Source organism: Oncorhynchus gorbuscha, linkage group LG03, assembly GCF_021184085.1.
Source record: "Oncorhynchus gorbuscha isolate QuinsamMale2020 ecotype Even-year linkage group LG03, OgorEven_v1.0, whole genome shotgun sequence".
Classification (NCBI taxonomy): Eukaryota; Metazoa; Chordata; class Actinopteri; order Salmoniformes; family Salmonidae; genus Oncorhynchus; species Oncorhynchus gorbuscha.
In genome coordinates, this window is record NC_060175.1 from 80414155 (window position 1) to 80434446 (window position 20292).

Here is a 20292-nt window from a genome sequence, read left to right on the forward strand (position 1 = left end):
GTAATAAGACACCATTGAGACAGAATGATCAATAGCCGTTTAATCGCGACAAAATACCCATTATTCAGTACAGTAAATGTTTTTGCTTCAAAATATTTAACCTACTTGCTCCCTACCAACGTGTTTCAGTAGCATCACCATATATTCAAATTTTTAGGAGGTTCTTTTGGTTTGGTTAAGTCGTCAACCTTCCTGGTCCTTTGCTTGAGGTGTTTTAACTTTACTGGCATCTGCCTCGGGGGTGACAGGGATTTCAGGGTCCACTGCTTCCTTGGCAGCTGTAGTTTTAGTCGCCTCAGATTCCTTGGACACAACCGTTGCAGGGACCTCAGCTGCAGTTTCTGTGTCAACCTTTGCTGTAGTGGCCTCTGTGTTCTGGGCTACAGGGGTTACTGTGGCCTCTGTCTCCTTGGTTACAGGGGTCTCAGTTTCCTGGGCAACAGAGGTTGCTGTGGTCTTAGTTTCAGAATCAGAGGCCTCCGCGACAACGGGGGTGACCGCAGCCCCCGCGACAACGGGGGTGGCCGCGGCCCCCGCGATAACGGGGGTGGCCGCGGCCTCTGTCTCCTGGGCAACAGGAACTGCTGTGGCCTCCGACTCTACTGCAATGGCTTCTGAATACTTGACTGCTTCTGTAGCATCCAACTCTTGGGTGGTTTTAGTTTGAGCTGGTTCTTCTTTAATGATAGGGGCTGTGTCTACAAGTACCTCTGCTTCTGTGTCCTTGGGTACAGACACCTCCGCTGTCACATAGACCTCTACCTTAGGCACTGCTACAGTCTCTGGAACAAGAGATACTGTAGCCTTTTCGGGCACATCCTTGATTATTTCTACCTCCTGCACCAATGGTATATCAGTAGCAGTTTCCACAGGATCCTCCACCACTTCTGCCTCCTTGAGTGCTGGAAATGCTGCAACAGTCTCAGTGACAATGGGGGTAACACCCTCTGCCTCGTTAACTAGGGTAACTGCCTCCTCAATAATGGCAGCTGCCTCGTTAACCTTCACTGGCTCAGCTTCCGCTGCGGCCTGAGCGTTCGAGATGATGGCCTCCATTACAGGGAGCACCACTTGGATGGTGGGGACTGAATCCAGGGCCTGTGGTACAGCCTCTTGCACCAGTGTGAATCCTATTACACTCGCTGCTGCCGCCTCCTTTGGCACCACCACTCCGTGCTTACCCGCACTTTCCGCGCCCCTTTCCATGTGGAGCCAGTCCATTTTTTGCGCATGCTGATGGACAGCGTCGTCAACACGTGCATCGATCATAGCTTCTGTCAAGACGCCGTCTTCTGAGGAGTATGCAGCAGCCTGATGAGAAAACAGGGATTGAATGTTATCCTGTGTCCCATTATCTAAAGACAACTAACTGGACAGGTCACATGTACTAACCTGCCAGGCCACACCCAGTTTAGAGATCTCACGGCCCGACATGCCCTCTGCACGAATTGCAATGTTCGAACACTTCTGGCCATAGTCAAACTGGGCCAACTTCATTCTCCTGCAAGGGGATATATGTTAGTGAAATAAACCTTCAACTCAACACACTATTGTTTCGTCAGAGCAGTCATTAGTTGAAAAATACATCTAATGAATATTGATTGTAGAGATTACCCAAATCATTATGCCACATAGATAGTGGCATTGTAGTACAAGTGGAGAATAGTGTACTCACTGTCTCCCTAATGTGGCAGGCTCCAGTACAAATCTGTCAAAGTACAGGCGCACCAGTCTCTCCCTCTCCTCCAGCCCAGGTAAGGCAAAGTTTACAATCTCATCAATACGGTCGTTGATGGCCCAGTCAAACTGCTCAGGCTGGTTACTGGCCAACACTAGCATAAACCTGGGGAGAGAGACCATGATATTTTTAGTCAAGTCAACCTTTTCATGCACTTTCTCAAAACTCAAATAATATACATAGGAAAAAAATCACTATGGTAACTTGCCAGTGTAAAATCACTTAAAATGAACATAGTTTTTTATTTAGGTTGGTACCAACTTGTTGCTCTGCTCTCCAGTGCGATAAAGGAATGCGTTAAGGGTGGATCTGAGGTCCTCACTGATTGTCTCCTGCAATAAAGTCATTGATGTGATCAAAATAGCCGACATGTTGACTCTTGAAAACAGAACATGCGCTTAGTTCTGTTACTGGACTCACTGTGGATCTCTTGCGTAAGAATGCATCTGCTTCATCTACAAAAAGCAGGAGGCTATAGAAGTTGAGGCAAATGAAGAGAAAGAGATTAGCAAATCTAATGGCTTTATTAGAAAACTGGTATTTTTTTATTTTTACTATTGACCCACAATGGTTATTTGAATCTGACACGGACATAGATACAGTTGTCGGAAGTCGGAAGTTTACATACACTTAGGTTGGAGTCATTAAAACTTGTTTTTCAACCACTCCACACATTTCTTGTTAACAAACTAAAGTTTTGGCAAGTCAGTTAGGACATCTACTTTGTGCATGACACAAGTAATTTATCCATTAACTGTTTATAGACAGATTATTTAACTTATTATTCACTGTATCACAATTCCAGTGGGTCAGAAGTTTACATACACTAAGTTGACTGTGCCTTTAAACAGCTTGGAAAATTTCCAGAAATTATGTCATGGCTTTAGAAGCTTCTGATAAATTATGTCAATTAGCCTTTGCCATTTGGAGGTGTACCTGTGGATGTATTTCAAGGCCTACCTTCAAATTCAGGGCCTTTCCAGGTCCATACCCAAACAGTTTGAACTACTAATTTTGAAAATTACTCTCTCCAGAAATAAGTCTCTCACTGTTGCCGCCTGCTACCGACCACCCTCAGCTCCCAGCTGTGCCCTGGACACCATTTGTGAATTGATCGCCCCCCATCTAGCTTCAGAGTTTGTTCTGTTAGGTGACCTAAACTGGGATATGCTTAACACCCCGGCAGTCCTACAATCTAAGCTAGATGCCCTCAATCTCACTCAAATCATCAAGGAACCCACCAGGTACAACCCTAACTCTGTAAACAAGGGCACCCTCATAGACGTCATCCTGACCAACTGGCCCTCCAAATACACCTCCGCTGTCTTCAACCAGGATCTCAGCGATCACTGCCTCATTGCCTGTATCCGCCACGGAGCCGCAGTCAAACGACCACCCCTCATCACTGTCAAACGCTCCCTAAAACACTTCTGTGAGCAGGCCTTTCTAATCGACCTGGCCTGGGTATCCTGGAAGGACATTGACCTCATCCCGTCAGTTGAGGATGCCTGGTCATTCTTTAAAAGTAACTTCCTCACCATTTTAGATAAGCATGCTCCGTTCAAAAAATGCAGAACCAAGAACAGATACAGCCCTTGGTTCACTCCAGACCTGACTGCCCTCGACCAGCACAAAAACATCCTGTGGCGGACTGCAATAGCATCGAATAGCCCCCGTGATATGCAACTGTTCAGGGAAGTCAGGAACCAATACACGCAGTCAGTCAGGAAAGCTAAGGCCAGCTTCTTCAGGCAGAAGTTTGCATCCTGTAGCTCCAACTCCAAAAAGTTCTGGGACACTGTGAAGTCCATGGAGAACAAGAGCACCTCCTCCCAGCTGCCCACTGCAGTGAGGCTAGGTAACACGGTCTCCACCGATAAATCCATGATTATCGAAAACTTCAATAAGCACTTCTCAACGGCTGGCCATGCCTTCCGCCTGGCTACTCCAACCTCGGCCAACAGCTCCGCCCCCCCCGCAGCTCCTCGCCCAAGCCTCTCCAGGTTCTCCTTTACCCAAATCCATATAGCAGATGTTCTGAAAGAGCTGCAAAACCTGGACCCGTACAAATCTGCCGCCATTGTCGCAACCCTTATTACCAGCCTGTTCAACCTCTCTTTCATATCGTCTGAGATCCCCAAGGATTGGAAAGCTGCCGCAGTCATCCCCCTCTTCAAAGGGGGAGACACCCTGGACCCAAACTGTTATAGACCTATATCCATCCTGCCCTGCCTATCTAAGGTCTTCGAAAGCCAAGTCAACAAACAGGTCACTGACCATCTCGAATCCCACCGTACCTTCTCCGCTGTGCAATCTGGTTTCCGAGCCGGTCACGGGTGCACCTCAGCCACACTCAAGGTACTAAACGATATCATAACCGCCATCGATAAAAGACAGTACTGTGCAGCCGTCTTCATCGACCTCGCCAAGGCTTTCGACTCTGTCAATCACCATATTCTTATCGGCAGACTCAATAGCCTCGGTTTTTCGGATGACTGCCTTGCCTGGTTCACCAATTACTTTGCAGACAGAGTTCAGTGTGTCAATTCGGAGGGCATGCTGTCTGGTCCTCTGGCAGTCTATGGGGGTGCCACAGGGTTCAATTCTCGGGCCGACTCTTTTCTCTGTATATATCAATGATGTTGCTCTTGCTGTGGGTGATTCCCTGATCCACCTCTACGCAGACGACACCATTCTATATACTTTCGGCCCGTCATTGGACACTGTGCTATCTAACCTCCAAACGAGCTTCAATGCCATACAGCACTCCTTCCGTGGCCTCCAACTGCTCTTAAACGCGAGTAAAACCAAATGCATGCTTTTCAACCGATCGCTGCCTGCACCCGCATGCCCGACTAGCATCACCACCCTGGATGGTTCCGACCTTGAATATGTGGACATCTATAAGTACCTATGTGTCTGGCTAGACTGCAAACTCTCCTTCCAGACTCACATCAAACATCTCCAATTGAAAATCAAATCAAGAGTCGGCTTTCTATTCCACAACAAAGCCTCCTTCACTCACGCCGCCAAGCTTACCCTAGTAAAACTGACTATCCTACCGATCCTCGACTTCGGCAATGTCATCTACAAAATTGCTTCCAACACTCTACTCAGCAAACTGGATGCAGTCTATCACAGTGCCATCCGTTTTGTCACTAAAGCACCTTATACCACCCACCACTGCGACTTGTATGCTCTAGTCGGCTGGCCCTCACTACATATTCGTTGCCAGACCCACTGGCTCCAGGTCATCTACAATTCCATGCTAGGTAAAGCTCCGCCTTATCTCAGTCCACTAGTCACAATGGCAACACCCACCCGTAGCACACGCTCCAGCAGGTGTATCTCACTGATCATCCCTAAAGCCAACACCTCATTTGGCCGCCTTTCGTTCCAGTACTCTGCTGCCTGTGACTGGAACGAACTGCAAAATCCGCTGAAGTTGGAGACTTTTATCTCACTCACCAACTTCAAACATCAGCTATCCGAGCAGCTAACCGATCGCTGCAGCTGTACATAGTCTATTGGTAAATAGCCCACCCATTTTCACCTACCTCATTCCCATACTGTTTTTATACTGTTTTTAATTTATTTACTTTTCTGCTCTTTTGCACACCAATATCTCTACCTGTACATGACCATCTGATCATTTATCACTCCAGGTGTTAATCTGCAAAATTGTATTATTCGCCTACCTCCTCATGCCTTTTGCACACATTGTATATAGACTGCCCATTTTTTTCTACTGTGTTATTGACTTGTTAATTGTTTACTCCATGTGTAACTCTGTGTTGTCTGTTCACACTGCTATGCTTTATCTTGGCCAGGTCGCAGTTGCAAATGAGAACCTGTTCTCAACTAGCCTACCTGGTTAAATAAAGGTGAAATAAATAAAACAATAAAAAAATAAAAGGGTCTCTTTGCTTGACATTATGGGAAAAATCTAAAGAAATCAGCCAAGACCTCAGAAAAAAATATTGCAGACCACAAGTCTGGTTCGTCTTTGGGAGCAATTTCCATACGCCTGAAGGTTCATCTGTACAAACAATAGTACGCAAGTATAAACACCATGGGACCACGCAGCCGTCATATCACTCAGGAAGGAGACACGTTCTGTCTCCTAGAGATAAACATACTTTGGTGCGAAAAGTGCAAATCAATCCCAGAACAACAGTAAAGGACCTTGTGAAGATGCTGGAGGAAACAGGTACAAAAGTGTCTATATCCACAGTAAAACAAGTCCTATATCAACATAACCTGAAAGGCTGCTCAGCAAGGAAGAAGCCACTGCTCCAAAACCGCCATAAAAAAGCCAGACTATGGTTTGCAACTGCAGATGGGGACAAAGATCGTATTTCTTTTTAAAAATTTAATTTTACATTTTTAGAAATGTCCTCTAGTCTGATGAAACAAAAATAGAACTGTTTGGCCATAATGACCATCGTTATGTTTGGAGGAAAAAGGGGGAGGCTTGCAGGCTGAAGAACACCATCCCAACCGTGAAACACGGGGTTGGCAGCACCATGTTGTGGGGGTGCTTTGCTGAAGGAAGGACTGGTGCACTTCACAAAATAGATGGCATCATGATGAAGTCAAACTATGTGGATATATTGAAGCAACATCAAGACATCAGTCAGGAAGTTAAAGCTTGTTTGCAAATGGGTCTTCCAAATGGACATTGACCCCAAGCATACTTCCAAAGTTCTGGCAAAATGGCTTAAGAACAACAAAGTCAAGGTACTGGCGTGGGCATAACAAAGCCCTGCCATCAATCCTATAGAAAATTTGTGGGCAGAACTGAAAAAGCATGTGCGAGCAAGGAGGCCTAAAATCCTGACACGGTTACACCATCTCCCCCCCTCCTCCCTCTCTGCAGATGACTTCGTCAACCATTTTGAAAAGAAGGTCGACGACATCCGATCCTTGTTTGCTAAGTCAAACGACACCGCTGGTTCTGCTCACACTGCCCTACCCTGTGCTCTGACCTCTTTCTCCCCTCTCTCTCCAGATGAAATCTTGCGTCTTGTGACGGCCGGCCGCCCAACAACCTGCCCGCTTGACCCTATCCCCTCCTCTCTTCTCCAGACCATTTCCGGAGACCTTCTCCCTTACCTCACCTCGCTCATCAACTCATCCCTGACCGCTGGCTACGTCCCTTCAGTCTTCAAGAGAGCGAGAGTTGCACCCCTTCTGAAAAAACCTACACTCGATCCCTCCGATGTCAACAACTACAGACCAGTATCCCTTCTTTCTTTTCTCTCCAAAACTCTTGAACGTGCCGTCCTTGGTCAGCTCTCCCGCTATCTCTCTCAGAATGACCTTCTTGATCCAAATCAGTCAGGTTTCAAGACTAGTCATTCAACTGAGACTGCTCTCCTCTGTATCACGGAGGCGCTCCGCACCGCTAAAGCTAACTCTCTCTCCTCTGCTCTCATCCTTCTAGATCTATCGGCTGCCTTCGATACTGTGAACCATCAGATCCTCCTCTCCACCCTCTCCGAGTTGGGCATCTCCGGCGCGGCCCACGCTTGGATTGCGTCCTACCTGACAGGTCGCTCCTACCAGGTGGCGTGGCGAGAATCTGTCTCCTCACCACGCGCTCTCACCACTGGTGTCCCCCAGGGCTCTGTTCTAGGCCCTCTCCTATTCTCGCTATACACCAAGTCACTTGGCTCTGTCATAACCTCACATGGTCTCTCCTATCATTGCTATGCAGACGACACACAATTAATCTTCTCCTTTCCCCCTTCTGATGACCAGGTGGTGAATCGCATCTCTGCATGTCTGGCAGACATATCAGTGTGGATGACGGATCACCACCTCAAGCTGAACCTCGGCAAGACGGAGCTGCTCTTCCTCCCGGGGAAGGACTGCCCGTTCCATGATCTCGCCATCACGGTTGACAACTCCATTGTGTCCTCCTCCCAAAGCGCTAAGAACCTTGGCGTGATCCTGGACAACACCCTGTCGTTCTCAACCAACATCAAGGCGGTGGCCCGTTCCTGTAGGTTCATGCTCTACAACATCCGCAGAGTACGACCCTGCCTCACACAGGAAGCGGCGCAGGTCCTAATCCAGGCACTTGTCATCTCCCGTCTGGATTACTGCAACTCGCTGTTGGCTGGGCTCCCTGCCTGTGCCATTAAACCCCTTCAACTCATCCAGAACGCCGCAGCCCATCTGGTGTTCAACCTTCCCAAGTTCTCTCACGTCACCCCGCTCCTCCGTTCTCTCCACTGGCTTCCAGTTGAAGCTCGCATCCGCTACAAGACCATGGTGCTTGCCTACGGAGCTGTGAGGGGAACGGCACCTCAGTACCTCCAGGCTCTGATCAGGCCCTACACCCAAACAAGGGCACTGTGTTCATCCACCTCTGGCCTGCTCGCCTCCCTACCACTGAGGAAGTACAGCTCCCGCTCAGCCCAGTCAAAACTGTTCGCTGCTCTGGCCCCCCAATGGTGGAACAAACTCCCTCACGACGCCAGGACAGCGGAGTCAATCACCACCTTCCGGAGACACCTGAAACCCCACCTCTTTAAGGAATACCTAGGATAGGATAAGTAATCCCTCTCACCCCCCCCCTTTAAGATTTAGATGCACTATTGTAAAGTGACTGTTGCACTGGATGCCATAAGGTGAATGCACCAATTTGTAAGTCGCTCTGGATAAGAGCGTCTGCTAAATGACTTAAATGTAAAATGTAAATGTCTAAGACAGAGAATTTGAACTAGGATTAAATGTCAGGAATTGTGAAAAACTGAGTTTAAATGTATTTGGTTTAGGTGTATGTAAACTTCCGACTTCAACTGCAGATTATCTTTATATACACACTACCGGTCAAAAGTTTTAGAACACCTACTCATTCAAGGGTTTTTATTTATTTATACATTGTAGAATAATAGTGAAGACAACAAAACTATGGACTCATAGAATAATTTGTAACAATAAAAGTGTTAAACAAAACCAAATAGATTTTATATTTGAGATTCTTCAAACAGCCATCCTTTGCTTTCATAACAGCTTTGCACACTCTTGGCATTCTCTCAACCAGCTTCTTGAGGAGGTCACCTGGAATGCATTTCAATTAACAGGTGTGCCTTCTTAAAAGTTCAATTGTGGAATGTCTTTCCTTCTTAATGTGTTTGAACCAATCAGTTGTTTTGTGACAAGGTAGGGGGGTATACAGAAGATAGCCCTATTTGGTAAAAGACCAAGACCATATTATGGCAAGAACAGCTCAAATAGACAAAGAGAAATGACAGTCCGTCATTACTTTAAGACATGAAAGTCAGTCAATACGAAACATTTCAAAAACTGAAAGTTTTTTCAAGCACAGTTGCAAAGCCATCAGGCCCTATGATGAATCTGGCCCTCATGAGGACTGCCATAGGAATGGAAGACCCAGAGTTACCCCTGCTGTAGAGGATACGTTCCTAGTCACCAGCCTCAGAAATTACAGCCCAAATAAATGATTCACAAAGTTCAAGTAACAGACACATCTCAACATCAGCTGTTCAGATGAGACTGAGTGAATCATGCCTTCATGGTCGAATTGCTACAAAGAAACCACTACTAAAGGACACCAAAAAGAAGAGACTTGCTTGGGCCAAGAAACACAAGCAATGATAATTAGACCGGTGGAAATGTGTCCTTCGGTCTGGAGCGCGAATTGGAGATTTTTGGTTCCAACCGCCGTGTCTTTGTGAGATGCGGTGTGGGTGAACGGATGATATCTGCATGTATTTCCCACAGTAAAGCATGGAGGAGATGTTATGATGTGGAGGTGCTTTGCTGGTGACAAGGTCTATGATTTACTTAGAATTCAAGGCACACCATCAGCATAGCTACCACAGCATTCTGCAGCGATACGCCATCCCATCTGGTTTGGGCTTAGTGGGATGATCATTTGTTTTTCAACAGGACAATGACCAAACACAGCTCCAGGCTGTGTAAGGTTTATTTGACCAAGAAGGAGAGTGATGGAGTGCTGCATCAGATGACCTGGCCTCCACAATCACCCGACCTCAACCAAATTGAGATGGTTTGGGATGAGTTGGACCGCAAATTGAAGAAAAAGCAGCCAACAAGTGCTCAGCATATGTGGGAACTCCTTCAAGACTGTTGGAAAAGCATTCCAGGTGAAGCTGGTTGAGAGAATGCCAAGAGTGTGCAAAGCTGTCATCAAAGAAAAGGGTGGCAATTTGAAGAATCTAAAATATATTTCTATTTGTTTAACACTTTTTTGGTTACTACATGATTCCATACAGTGGCAAGAAAAGTATGTGAACCCTTTGGAATTACCTGGATTTCTGCATAAATTGGCCATAACATTTTACATGATCTTCCATCTAAGTCAAAACAATACACAAACAGTGTGCTTAAACTAATAACAAACAAATTATTTTATTTTTTGTCTATACTGAATACATCATTTAAACATTCATAGTGTATTTTGGAAAAAGCATGTGAAGCCCTAGGCTAATGACTTCTCCAAAAGATAAATGAGATTGGAGATGTCGGTTAGAGCTGCCCTGCCCGATCAAAAACACTCACAAAATATGAGCTTGCTATTCACAAGAAACATTGCTTGATGTGAACCATGCCTCAAACAAAAAGCTGAAAAGGTTTACAAAAGTATCCCTACAAGACTTAATGTCCATCAGTCCACGGTAAGACAAATTGTCTATAAATGGAGAAAGTTCAGTACTGTTGCTACTCTATCTAGGAGTGGCCGTACTGTAAAGATGACTGCAAGAGCACAACGCAGAATGCTCATTGAGGTTAGCTAAAGACTTACAGAAATCTCTGGAACATGCTAGCATCTCTGTTGACAAGTCTACGATATGTAAAACACTAAACAAGAATGGTGTTCATGGGAGGACACCACGGAAGAAGCCACCTCTGTCCTACAAAAGCATTGCTGCACGTCTGAAGTTCACAAAGGAGCACCTGGATATTCCACAGCACCACTGGCAAAATATTCTGCGGACAGATGAAACTACAGTTGAGTTGTTTGGAAGGAACACACACAACACTGTGTGGAGTAAAAAAAGACAGCACACCAACATCACAACCTCATCCCAACTGTAAAGCATGGTGGAGGGAGCATCAGGGCCTGGACAGCTTGCTATCAGTCTGATTTCCCAAGTTTATCAAGACATTTTGCAGGAGAATGTAAGGCCATTTGAAGCTCAACAGGACATCACCTAGAAGTTCGGTGATGCAACAAGACAATGACCCAAAACACAGAAGTAAATCAACAACAGAAGGCTTCCACAGAAGAAAATACACCTTTTGAAGTGGACCTTTTGAAGTGGTCCTGACCTCAACCCGAATGAGATGCTGTTGCATGACCTCAAGAGAGCAGTTCACACCAGACATTCCAAGAATATTGCTGAACTGAAAAAGTTTTGTAAAGAGGAATGGTCCAAAATTCCTTCTGACCGTTGTGCAGGTCTGATCCACAACTACAGAAAACGCCAAAAGGAGAGTCAACCAGTTATTAAATCCAAGGGTTCACATACTTTTCCCACCCTGCACTGTGAATGTTTACACGGTGTGTTCAATAAAGACATAAAAACGTATAATTGTTTGTGTTATTAGTTTAAGCAGACTGTGTTTGTCTATTGTTATGACTTAGATGTTTTGACATTGACAAATTGTATGACCAATTTATGCAGAAATCCACGTAACTCCAAAGGGTTCACATACTTTTGCTTGCCACTATATTTGTTTGTTTATAGTTTTGATATCTTCACTACTATTATACAATGTAGAAAATAGTAAAATTAAAGAAAAACCCTTGAATGAGTAGGTGCTCTAAAAACTTTTGACAGGTAGTGTATGGCTCTGACTTTTACATAAACACCCATAAGATTTGTGCCAAAGAGGATCTGTACATTTAATTTTGGACATTTAACAACACAGTGAATCAATGTCCTACCCGCGCTGGCTTGTACTGGCCCAGTCAAAGACCTTGTGCATGGCCGTCACGCCGTCACGGCCCATAGGGGCTACATCTCCACCTGTCATGATGGCGTAATCCATCCCAGAATGGAGGGCCAGTTTCTGCAGGGCAACGTAACAAACCATCATTCAGTAAAATAGTGGATGCAGCAACTATTGGCTAAGTGTGACCCTGTTGACAATGGACAGCTCGTGACGACTGTACTATACACACCGGTGTAAAGTTAATAGCAAAACATTATTTTTCAGTTTTGCCACCCTGCATCTAACCAATACAATTTTGAAAAATGTTGAAATGTTTTCCTTATTCTAGTAAAGTACATGTTAAACTATACTAACATGTATAGTGCATGCCATGTAATACCTTGGCAAAGAGGGTCTTGCCAGTCCCAGGGGGTCCATACATAAGGATGTTTCTATAGAGCCCCTTATTCTGTCGAGTGTTACGAGTCGCAATGGCAATGTCCCGCACACGCTCCTCCAGGGATGGCTACACAACAGAGAGGGGAGGGAAGAGAGAGAGGGCAGGAGAAATGTCAACTTAAGGGAGGTCAACTAACTTTAGCAGTGACATCAGTGTGTAGGGATAATCTGCTTTTATTGTAATGTAAAGAATTCTTCCATGCTGTGTATGGAACAATACTGAATGTACACTGTGTACTTACACTAAGAACTACTCCCTCCAGAGCATCCTGTGGTCTACTTCTCAGACGCTTCGTTGTCTGAAGGTAGAAAAGAATTCAGAGTTCACATACATACAGTTAAACACTTCATACATGTATTATAATACAGTTAATATGATATTCAACCTAGTGCATTCTGTAGGTTGAATTCCCAAGTCGGAGTTCCTGAGCGCTCTGGAGCAGGTTTTCATCAAAGATCTCTCTGTGCTTTGCTCCGTTGATCATTCCCTCGATCCTGACCAGCTTCACAGTCCCTGCTGCTGAAAAATGTCCCGACAGCATGATGCTGCCACCACCATGCTTCACCGTAGGGGGTGCCAGGTTTCCTCCAGACAGGACGCTTGGCATTCAGGCCAAAGAGTTTGATCTTGGTTTCATCAGACCAGAGAATCTTGTTTATCATGGTCAGAGTCCTTTAGGTGCCTCCAAGTGGGCTGTCATGGGCCTTTTACTGAAGAGTGGCTTCAATTTGGCCACTCTACCATAAAGGCCGGATTGGTGGAGTTCTGCAGAGATGGTTGTCCTTCTGGAACGTTCTCCCGTCTCCACAGATAAACTCTGGAGCTCTGTCAGAGTGACCATTGGGTTCTCCCCTAATTGCTCAGTTTGGCCGGGCGGCCAACTCTATGAAGATTCTTGCTGGTTCCAAACTGTTTCTATTTAAGAATGATGGAGGCCACCGTGTTCCTGGGGACCTTCAATGCTGCAGAAATGTTTTGGTACACTTCCCCAGATCTGTGCCGAGACACAATCCAGTCTATGAGCTCTACGGACAATTCCTTCGACTCATGGCTTGGTTTTTGCTCCGACATGCACTGGCAACTGTGGGATCTTATATAGACAGGTGTGTGTCTTTCCAAATAATGTCCAATCAATTGACTTTACAACAAGTGGACACAAATCAAATTGTAGAAACATCTCAAGGATGATCAATGGAAACAGGATGCACCTGAGCCCAATTTTGAGTCTCATAGCAAAGGGGTTGAATACTTATGTAAATATGGTGTTTCTGTTTTACTTTTAATACATTTTGCCCAAAATTCTAAAAACCTGTTTTCGCTTTGTCATTATGGTGTGTCATGTGTAGATGGACGAGGGAAAAAAGTAATTTAATCCATTTTAGAATAAGGCTGTAACATAACAAAATGTAGAAAAAGTCAAGGGGTCTGAATATTTTCCGAATTCACTGTATAATGGGCATCATTTTAACTACTGAACAGAAATATAAACGCAACATGTAAAGTGTTGGTCTCATGAGCTCCATATACACAAAAAGCTTATTCTCTCAAATTTTGAGCACATTTGTTTACATCCCTGTTAGTGAGCATTTGTCCTTTGCCCAGATAATCCATCCACCTGACAGTTGTGGCATATCAAGAAGCTGATTAAACAGCATGATCATTACACAGGTGCACCTTGTGCTGGGGACAATAAAAGGCCACTCTAAAATGTGCAGTTCTCTCACACAACACAATGCCACAAATGTCTCAACCAGAGCTGTTGCCAGATTATTGTATTTTAATTTATCTACCATAAACCGCCTCCAACGTCATTTTAGAGAACTTGTCAGTAGGTCCGACCGGCTTAAAAACCACAGACCACGTGTAACCACGCCAGCCCAGGACCTCCACATCCGGATTTTTCACCCGAGGGATCGTCTGAGACAAGCCACCTGGACAGCTGATGAAACTGTGGGTTTGCACAACAGAAGACAGAAGAATCTCTGCACAAAGTATCAGAAACCGTCTCAGGGAAACTCATCTGCGTCCCCATTGTCCTCAACAGGGTCTTGACCAGACTACAGTTCGGCGTCATAACCGACATCTGTGGCAAAATGCTCACCGTCGATGGCCACTGACACACTGAAGAAGTGTGCTCTTTATGGATGAATCCTGGTTTCAAATGTACCGGGCAGATGGCAGACAACGTGTATAGCATTGTGTATGCGAGCGGGTTTGCTGATGTCAACGTTGTGAACAGAGTGCCCCCCATGGTGGCAGTGGGGTTATGGTATGGGCAGGCATAAGCTACGGACAACGAACACAATTGCATTTTATTGATGGCAATTTGAATGCACAGAGATACTGTGACAAGATCCTGAAGCCCATTGTCGTGCCATTCATTCGTCGCCATCACCTCATGTTTCAGGAAGATCATGCACAGCCCCATGTCACAAGGATCTGTACACAATTCATGGAAGCTGAAAATGTCCCAGTTCTTCCATGACCTGCATACTAACCAGACATGTCACCCATTGACCATGTTTGGTATGCTCTGGATCGATGTGTACAACAGCATTTTCCAGTTCCCGCCAATATCCCACAACTTTGCACAGCCATTAAAAGAGTGGGACAACATTGCACAGCCCACAGTCAACAGCCTGATCAACTCTATGTGAAGGAGATGTGTCGTGCTACATGAGGCAAATGGTGGTCACACCAGATATGGACTGGTTCTCTGATCCACGCTCCTACCTTTTTAGTTAAGGTACGTGACCAACAGAAGCATATTTGTATTCCCATTCATGTGAAATCCAAAGACCAGGGTCAATTGACTGATTTCCTAATATGAACTGTAACTCTGTAAAATCCTTGAAATTGTTGCATGTTGTGTTTATATTTTTGTTCAGTGCACTTCAAAGAGCAGGGACAACAAATATCCCATATTAATTTGTTATGTCCTGAAAGGGAACTATTTTATCTCGTCTTTAGATACCTTAACAGGGTGTTTGATGGCCTCGGCAACAGTGATTCTGGAGGTCTCTCGAACCAGCGAAGGCTTTCCCAGACGAGCCTCTATGTAGCGCCCAATCACCCCGGTGGCGTTCCGCGCTGAATACACCCCTACTGCCAGCAGTGTGAACCCAGCCACCTGCAGGGCATTCACCAAACAGTGTGTGTCAATGACTCAGATATGGTAAGCAACCACAATGTGAAATTCAAGCTATATCGCAGCTTGTAGGGTGAAAGTAATAATAATAATAATAATAATATATGCCATTTAGCAGACGCTTTTATCCAAAGACTTACAGTCATGTGTGTATGGGTGGTCCCGGGGAGAGCGCCATGCTCTACCAACTGAGCTACACAGGACCAAAGTGTGATAGAAGATTGGTAGTAAGGGGGAGACTTTTTACCGTGGCAGTGAGTTTATCCCAGTCGGACACAAAGGCATGGAACCCTTCCCCAAAGACTGCTCCTGCAGTCCTGAGAGAAACAAAAACATAATTATTACAGTGACTGCTCCCATTATGACTACCAAACATTCACAGCATTCCTGGGTTCTTATCCAAACATAACAGAATACTGGCTGATCAAATTAAATGTATTACATAATATGAGATGTGATAAGAATTGGAATGTATAAAGCTCTTTACAACTGATTGTCTTCCACAGCCCAGTCTCAAGTTGTGACCCTCTAAAAAGTAACTGCAAGTGCAACCCGCCATTGGGCCCGACCCAATAATGGGACACTGCTTTGACCCTTCCCAGCTCACCTGATGGACTCCAGGACCGTCTGCCTGTGTTCGGCTGCTTTAAGGCGGATCTGTTCACGGATGAGGTCCGCATTCTCCCGCTCTACCTTGGCACGAGCTGCAGACTCTGCCTCTACACGAAGCAATTCGTTCTTGTGCCGCAAAGCCATTTCATGTTCAATAGTGGCTAAGTAAGAGAGTGGAACTAAAGTAAGTTCAAATATGTTTTTGACTGAGTCTGCTATTAGTAAACATACTGTGGGACTGATTTACAAAGCATTTGCACCAGTTTCTGTCAGAAGAGAACTACAGATATACTCTAAACCAGGTGTAGACAACCGCAGCCTTTTAAAAAAAATTACTGACCCGGAAGGCCAGCTTGGTTGAACTGATCAATTAGCTCAGTTGGTCAGGTGTGATGCCTAGACGGAACAAAATCTGGCAGTACCTGCGGCACTCCAGGAACAGAGTTGCCTACCCCTGCTGTAAACAATGACAAAAACATGAAACGGTCTCAGTTCACTATTCTTCATGTTTCATTTTCCTTGATGAAGAACAGGTGCAAATGCTTAGTAAACCTTCTCCTGTGTGTCATAATGACATGGAGAATTTTCCTGCACCTTTTCGCATAGCCTCCTGCTTTGTTACTGATTCCTCTTGCTGGCGCAAGTTCTCCTCATTGAGGGCTTGCTGCAAATACAAAACACATGGTGAACATACACTTAGCCATATTTCTCATTCTTGTCCTTTTTTTATCAGCATGGGTCCCAATCGGGTTTCTTTTTGTGTTTCTCTATAGCTATGGCTGAGATTCAACAGAAATCAGAACAGAGAGCTTACCTGCTGCCTGACTTGATCATCATATCTCTGTCTGGCAAGTTTGTCTTGATACTGTGCCCTCTAGAGGAAATAAGACAGAAAACACATTTGCACCATTTGAAGCATGAGTCAACATTAAGGATGCAATACAATAAAGACAAATAATGTACATTATCCCCATAACAACATACTTAGTACAACACTAGATTTATTCACACTTGACTGGTAAATTACATCAGCGGAATGTAGTCGAGGACTATTTGTCAGCAACTCTCAACCACTCCCATACCGCTTGATTTTGCTTGGTCTCCTCTGTCAGTGTTTTCCGCCTTTCCTCAGCCTGGAGACGGATCTGTTCCCCCTTCAGCTGCTCCAAGGCTGCTTCATATTCCTGTTAGTGAATGGGATTAAAGCATGTTTTCAGAGAGGAATAGGTAGTAAGTTTGAAGGCCAGAGAACTGTTATACTTAAACCCTAATCTCATTATTCCGAGCATCATAGATGCCAAGTATATGGACCCAAAGAGAATAGTCAAGGGAGGATTGAGAGAAAGTGGATGAATATATACAAATGAGAACCCATGTGTTCTCGCTTTGAAATGTAGGTGACAGTACCATGTCTAAGACAGGGAAGATCATAAGGCAATAGTGGATAACACTTGATTTCTTCTACAAAAACAAATGCTGCAGCTAAATAGAAGGCTGACACTTGAAAACTAAAAGTAAAAAGCATGAGCTAATGCACACCCATAAATGTTTGTGGCAGTAGACTAGGTAAACTGTTGTTTTTTTATCAGAAAATTGCACACTTTCTATGCTCCCAACATTTCAATGGGTAAACCTAATAACCAGACATTTGAAAGTGTCCCACCTTCACTTTACTCTGATGCTCCAGCTGTACCGATTGCTCCTGCATGCGAGCCAGATCAAGCGCCTCTTTCGCATGGCCTATAGAGTTGAGGTGGAAACAAAATTAAGACACTTCAATGTCAATTGGTCACTTGATACTATGAGTTTAGATGTTCACTTGGGGAACAGGATAAATTATTTAACATTAATTGCCATTAATTCACAAATAATACCACTTTCACTGTCATGGCACACATAAGCATGCGCCAAACTGACGTTCATGGTTAATTATAAACTGGGTGGTTTGATCCCTGAATGCTGATTGGCTGACAGACGTGGTAGATCAGACCATATACCACAGGTATAACAAAACATGTATTTTTACTTATCTAATTACGTTGGTAACCAGTTTATAATAGCAACATGGCACCTTGGGGGTTTGTGGTATATGGCCCACATACCACGGCTAAGGGCTCTGTCCAGGCAAAAAACAGCCCGTTGCCGTGGTATTTTGGCCATATACCGCACTCCCTCGTGCCTTACTGCTTAAATGTATAACCCCATATATGCAACAGCAGGTCATACGTCTATGCAGGCCATGTGCTCTCTTGCAAACATCGAATGTTATCTTGAACAAGTGGCAGGTCAGAAAACATCCCCATGAAGAACACTTTGTTCTTTCGATCACTGTCACGCCCACCAAAGCCTGTTGCAGACAGTCTTTGTTGATACAGTCGAGTCCAGTTCATTACATACTTTCTATAGTTGATTCATGTTCAATTGATACTTTGTTGCGGTTGTCAGAACGGTTAATTGCTCATATTCTGCAACGATATCGTACAGTTGCATGCGATACTGAACTCACACAAAACAAGAAGGTAACTTCCTACAAGAACAAGAAGCTTTAACAAATGACATGACAATGTGATAACTATTGTACGAACGTGATCTGTCAAGTTCCCTCGCAGATTTTGCGGCTCGTTCAAGCCCGGTCGGGTCGAAGTTACTCCATTTGTCCTTGGGCTTCTCTCCGAACGATTTATCAGAAGATCCCCCTTCTCCTTCAGGGGTCTCTGCTTCATCTGTCGGGGGTTTGCTGGACCCCCTTCCCCAGCCGAAGAGCCACGACATGATTACTCAAATGGATTCGTCTTCCAACTCCCCGTGCTGCAGTGGACTGAAGGGTCCAGTTTCTTCTACCGCCACTATTATACACAGGACCCTAAACACCACTATAGCTCCATGTGTGTCGGGTAGACTCTTCCACGCAAGCGCGACGTGTGGTGGGCAGGACTATATATAAAATACTGCATCCTTATTGGTTACTACACTGACGAGGTTCTCTCCTGCTCGACAGCATCGGATGCTGTGGTTAGCTACATTCCAAATGACCTGGACTGCCTGAGTGTCCATTGCGCACATCACATTTTGAATAGATTAGGGACAACTTCAAAATGATGCTCCAAAAAATCAGGAAGCATAATAGAACACACTACCTATGTTAACCAACATTGCATTACATAAAAACAGCAAGTATCATTCAAAGAAAAATATAAATGGTAGACGACACCATACAAGGACATTGCCAGGTGCATGAAAGCCACCCATTCCTCAAATTGCTAGACTAATTTCTAAACTTTTATCAGAGAAATTAAGCCTTGCATACACTTTCCAGAGTGTGAGCTAGATAGTAGGCAATTGGCATAACAGTCAAAAACGTATTATGCATTGGATAGATGTATATTTTATCATCCACCTTGCAAAACAGTCACTTGTGCTCCAGCCAAGCAGTAACACACCTGATTCTACAAATCCAACCCAAGACCCCAACAAAAAATCTGTTTTTCATTGATCTGACTTTTATCGATCTGCATGTCCAGCCCTTAGATTTTGACTCGCAATTAAGTGTTTTACCATTTTATTTTCAGGACAAACAGGGATACAAATAGAACACAAAGCACTTTGACATAAACAGTTGCATTCATACATTTTATTGACACATGTCAATACAATTAATAAGGTCCGCCAAAGCAAAAACCTGGTGAAAATGAATTTATATGAATGTTGTAAGTACAAAACACTTTTACTCACTGGGAAACAAATATCCAACTAGTCAGTGACAACTGTGTGGAGTTTGCGACAGCAACTATGTGAGCTTATTACAGCATTATATACACAATGTCCTGGGATTTCCTATGATATTCAATAACCCCTTTACCTTCCAGCGAGTCTTGTGTAACTTGTGAGCGTCATAGAGCAAAACATTTTATATGTGCGGGTTCACGAGAGTCTCAGCTTTTCATAGATAGGTTTGTTGCTCAAACCATTCAGCCACTGCTGACATTTGTCAAAAGACCCAGCCCCGGGCCCTTCGGTATCGGCCCTTGTCTTACAAACACCGTTCTAACTCAGCCCCCTTTAATCACACAGATTAATGGTTGGTATCTATGGATGCAAACAATGTTTAACCCATAACAATCTAACCCTGTCTAATTCTACAAAGCTATATGAAATAGTTTTAAGAAGGCCCTACCAAGGTAAATTTTGTTAATTGATTTTGAATTTTAAGACCCTTTGAAGTGTCAATATATTAAATATTAAACCATTATTTTTGGCCTAACTGCTATTGGCCCATTCAAACGCATTGAATAACAGATTCATTACATGGAACAGGAAGTTTGTTCTGAAGTGTTTGTCCTATATCTGAGAGATATAAGAAAGATCAGGATTTTTTTTTTTTTTTACATGTATATAACCCCT

The 20292-nt window shown here is 44.4% G+C and overlaps 1 protein-coding gene across 1 annotated transcript; it reads right to left on the reverse strand.

Annotated features, from left to right (window-relative positions):
• Nucleotides 1-25: 25 nt before the first annotated feature.
• On the reverse strand, nt 26-18790 carry LOC124032003 (ATPase family AAA domain-containing protein 3-like). The gene is made up of 16 exons (XM_046343933.1): nt 18477-18790; nt 17555-17631; nt 16974-17075; nt 16706-16765; nt 16486-16555; nt 15887-16052; nt 15527-15596; nt 15106-15261; nt 12373-12429; nt 12072-12197; nt 11685-11809; nt 2159-2210; nt 2000-2070; nt 1676-1843; nt 1393-1501; nt 26-1311 (listed from the first exon to the last, which is right to left on the reverse strand). Exons 1-16 carry the CDS (start codon nt 18661-18663, stop codon nt 184-186), a joined length of 2724 nt encoding a protein of 907 aa, XP_046199889.1. The 5' UTR covers nt 18664-18790; the 3' UTR covers nt 26-183.
• Between the last annotated feature and the right edge of the window lie 1502 nt (nt 18791-20292).